The sequence below is a fragment of the Penaeus vannamei genome, chromosome 6 (genome assembly GCF_042767895.1).
Source record: "Penaeus vannamei isolate JL-2024 chromosome 6, ASM4276789v1, whole genome shotgun sequence".
In the NCBI taxonomy this organism is placed as follows: Eukaryota; Metazoa; Arthropoda; class Malacostraca; order Decapoda; family Penaeidae; genus Penaeus; species Penaeus vannamei.
This window is the reverse complement of record NC_091554.1, coordinates 47,573,178-47,578,177: the sequence shown is the minus strand read 5'-3', so window position 1 is coordinate 47,578,177 and position 5,000 is coordinate 47,573,178. Positions and strand designations below refer to the sequence as shown.

General features: G+C 35.6%; 1 protein-coding gene across 2 annotated transcripts in view; it reads left to right on the top strand.

The window, feature by feature from the left end:
* LOC113828202 (UTP--glucose-1-phosphate uridylyltransferase) overlaps nt 1-5,000 on the top strand; it is a 25,047-nt gene that overhangs the window by 4,204 nt on the left and 15,843 nt on the right. For both annotated transcript variants that reach the window (XM_070123170.1, XM_070123169.1), the window contains exons 2-3: nt 1,561-1,791; nt 4,015-4,197. In XM_070123170.1, coding sequence (XP_069979271.1) covers nt 1,561-1,791; nt 4,015-4,197 — 414 coding nt within the window. The remainder of the gene's footprint in view (nt 1-1,560; nt 1,792-4,014; nt 4,198-5,000) is intronic.

Here is a 5,000-nt window from a genome sequence, read left to right as displayed (position 1 = left end):
ATTTGTCTGTCTGTCTCTGCTTCTGTCTGTCTGTCTGTGGCTGTCTTTCTGATTCTCTGTTTCTGTCTGTGGCTGTCTTTCTGCTTCTCTGTTTCTCTGTCTGTCTGTGGCTGTCTTTCTGCTTCTCTGTTTCTCTGTCTGTCTGTGGCTGTCTCTCTGCTTCTCTGTTTCTGTCTGTCTGATTCTTTGTTCCTGTCTCTGTCTCTGATTCTCTGATTCTGTCTGTCTCTCTGCTTCCCTGTTTCTCTCTATCTCTGCCTGTCTCTCTGCTTCTCTGTTTCTGTCTCTCTATTTCTTTGTTTCTGATTCCATCTCTGTTTCTCTCTTACAGTCTCTGATTCTAAGTCTCATTGGCCTGTATGTCTATGTATCTCTGTTTCTGTACATGTCTCTGTCTGTTTCTCTCTCTTTGTCAATTATCCTGTCTCCATCTCTGCCTTCACATTAGCCACACAATACTTACATATATATATATATATATATATATATATATATATATATATATATATATATATATATGTATATATATATATATATATATATATATTTTTTTTTTTTTTTTTTTTTTTTTAAGGATCGGAGCAATGACGAAGTGTCTGGTCAACATGATAATATATATACTCGGTCTTGCAAGCCACGAGAATGCTGAAAAGTCTTCGTTCTTTCAGTCAATGCCTCTTCACTCTGCCTGTCGCTTTGGTGCGCAGTTATGCGAGTTATTCTTCTTATTTCTTTTTTTTCTACAATACAGTAAGTAAGTGTGTTTGCTTGTAAATGGTATGCTTGTGAGGAACTGAATTTTCGCTAATACTTACATACAGACAAACATATATATATATATATATATATATATATATATATATATATATATATACATACGTACATACAAACACACACACATATATACATATAGATAAAAATACACACACACACACTCATATATATGTATATATATATATATATATATATATATATATATATATATATATATGTACATATATATATAATATATATATATATGTATATATATATATATATACACACATACACACACACATATATATATATATATATAAATATATATATATATATATAAATATATATATATATATATAAATATATATATATGAATATATAAATATATATATATATATATATATATATATATATATATATATATATATAATGCACACATATCTATGTATTTGTGTGTATGTGAGTGACAGACAAGCATAACGATATATACAAGCAAGCATTGCTCAAGGTCACGGAAGCGAGAGGTCATTGTGGGTAAAGTGCGCCTCAAGAAGTAGCTGTTTCATTGGTCTGTCTGTCTGTCTCAGATTCTGTTTCTCTGTGACAGTCTGTCTGTCTCTGTTTCTGTTTATCTGTGGCTGTCTGTCTGTCTGTTTCTGTCTATATGTGGCTGTCTCTCTGCTTCTCTGTTTCTGACTCTGTCTCTGCTTGTCTGTTTCTGTCTATACTCTTTTATTCTTTGTGTCTGACTCTCTCTCTCTGCTTCTCTCTTTCTGGCTCTGTCCGTACCCGCTCCCCTGGCAGGTGTTCGGCCAGCAGCGGCGACCATCTCAGGACTTCCAAAACCTGACGAAGCGAGACGCGCAGGCTCAGGTCTCTCAGGAACTGCAGAAGCTCCTCCGGACGTGTCCCTCGGGCATTCGAGAAGCGACTGAGAAGGACTTTGAGGGATTCGAGAAGCTTTTCGGTCGCTTTATCAACGAAACCGGACCGTCGGTGGAATGGCCGAAGATAGAGAAGCTTCCTATAGGATCGGTGAGTTATTCGAACAACGTGTTATTCGAACAACGTGTTATTCGAACAACGTGTTATTCGCACAACGAGTTATTCGCACAACGAGTTATTTACACAAGGTTATCCGCACAAAGTGTAACTGCGAACCCCAAAGTTCGCAGCTACACATCATATACTTTATATTTTCATATATATTTTGTTAATATAAATGAAAATATAAAGTATATGTGATGTGTAGGTGCGAACCTTGGGGTTCGCAGCTACACATCACATATACTTTATATTTTCATTTATATTTTGTCAATAGGCCTACTTTAATTCTTGTCCATATTTCTCTTTTAAATAGGTTTACATCTTTAACCCTCTTTCCCTTTTAAAAATTCCCCAGATTCACCACTACATATCACATGTACTTTATATTTCTATTCATACTTTTTAAATAGTTCTACTTTACATTCTTATCCATACTTCTCTTTTACGTAGGACTGCATCCTAACCCTCTTTCCCTTCTAAAAAATCCCCACAGGTTCGCCACTACGCATTACATATACCTTTAAACATTTCTATTCATACTTTTTAAATAGGCCTACTTTACTTTATTATCGATATTTCTCTTTTACGTAGGCCTACATCCCAACCCTCCTTCCTTTAAAACAAACAAACAAACAACAACAACAACAACAAAACACAGGTTCGTCTCTACACATCACGTATACTTTATATTTTCATTTATATTTTGTTGATAGGCCTACTTCAATTCTCATCCATGCATCTCTTTTAAGTAGGCCTACATGCCAACCCTCCTTCCCTTCTAAAGAAAAAAAAAATCCTACAGGTTCGCCACTACACTTTACGTATACTTTATTCTTTTATTTATATTTTCAATAGGTCTAGTCCAATTCTTATCCACATTTCTCTTTTAAGTAGGCCTACATCCCAACCCTCCTTCCTTAAAAAAAAAAAAAAAAAAAAAAAAAAACACAGGTTCGTCACTACACATCACGTATACTTTATATTTTGTTAATAGGCCTACCTTACATTCTTATCCATACTTCTCTTTTACGTAGGCCTACATGCCAACCCTCCTTCCCTTCTAAAAAAATCTCACAGGTTCGCCACTACACATCACATTTACTTTTATACATTTCTATTCATACCTTTTAAATAGGCCTACTTTACATTATCGATATTTCTCTTTTAAGTAGGCCTACATCCCAACCCTCCCTCCCTTAAAAACAACAACAACAAAAAACACAGGTTCGTCACTACACTACTTTATATTTTGTTAATAGGCCTACTTTACATTCTCATCCATACATCTCTTTTAAGTAGGCCTACACCCCAACCCTCCTTCCCTTCTAAAAAAAAAAAAAATCCTACAGGTTCACCACTACACATCACATATATCTTATACTTTTATTTATATTTTCAATAGTTCTAGTCCAATTCTTATCCACATTTTCCTATAAGTAGGCCTACATCCCAACCCTCCTTCCCTTCTAAAAAAAATCCTACAGGTTCACCACTACACATCAAATTTACCTTTATACATTTCTATTCATACCTTTTAAATAGGCCTACTTTACTTTATTATCGATATTTCTCTTTTAATTAAGTAGGCCTACATCCCAACCCTCCTTCCTTTAAAACAAACAAACAAACAAACAGCAACAAAAAACACAGGTTCGTCACTACACATCACGTATACTTTATATTTTGTTAATAGGCCTACTTTCCATTCTCATCCATACATCTCTTTTAAGTAGGCCTACATCCCAACCCTCCTTCCCTTCTAAAAAAAAAAAAAAAAAAAAAAATCCTACAGGTTCACCACTACACATCACGTATGCTATATATTTTCATTTATATTTTGTTAATAGGCCTACTTTACATTCTCATCCATACATCTCTTTTAAGTAGGCCTACATCCCAACCCTCCTTCCCTTCTAAAAAAAAAATCCTACAGGTTCGCCACTACACATTACGTATATTTTATACTTTTATTTATATTTTCAATAGGTCTAGTCCAATTCTTATCCACATTTTCCTATAAGTAGGCCTACATCCCAACCCTCCTTCCCTTCTAAAAAAAATCCTACAGGTTCGCCACTACACATCACGTATACTTTATATTTTCATTTATATTTTGTTAATAGGCCTACTTTACATTCTCATCCATACATCTCTTTTAAGTAGGCCTACATCCCAACCCCCCTTCCCTTCTAAAAAAAAAAAATCCTACAGGTTCACCACTACACCAACCTAAAAGGACCCACAGAAGACGACGTGAAACAAATGCTGGAAAAATTGGTGGTCGTCAAGCTCAACGGTGGTCTGGGTACCTCCATGGGCTGCACCGGACCCAAGTCGATCATTCCCGTCCGTTCTGATCTGACCTTCCTTGACCTCACAGTGCAGCAGATAGAGGTGAGGGATGGGAGGTCTGATGGGGGTAGAGAGAGAGAGAGAGAGAGAGAGAGAGAGAGAGAGAGAGAGAGAGAGAGAGAGAGAGAGAGAGAGAGAGAGAGAGAGAGAGGGAATGGAAGAGGAAGGGAGGAGGGGGCGATAGGTAGATAGACAGGTATATATGTGTGTGTGTGTGTGTGTGTGTGTGTGTGTGTGTGTGTGTGTGTACATATAAATATATATATATATATATATATATATATATATATATATATATATATATATATATATATATATATATATAAAGAGAGAGAGAGAGAGAGAGAGAGAGAGAGAGAGAGAGAGAGAGAGAGAGAGAGAGAGAGAGAGAAAGAGAGACAGAGAGAGAGAGAGAGAGAGAGAGAGAGAGAGAAGAGAGAGAGAGAGAGAGAGAGAGAGAGAGAGAGAGAGAAGGAGATTTAGACCGGAAAGAGTGAGGATGGACTGAGAAAGAGGCGAAGGAAGAGGAGAAGAATGGACGAGACAAAGTGAGACGGAGAATGAGGTTAGCAGAATGTGTGATTGTGAAAACGGCGAAAATGTTTAGCAAATAGAGTAAATTCCGAGAAATATAGATAGGGCGAGAGGGAAGTGTAGAAAGAAATAAAGAATGATGATAATGTTGAAATATTGATAACAAGTGATAAAAAATAACAGATAATAATAATAATAACAACGATAATATTTACGGCAACAACAATAATTCAACCACTATGATAACCATAACATCATTTCTTATCATCATTATCAATACAGTTATGAATATTAATGATTTAAACCTATCA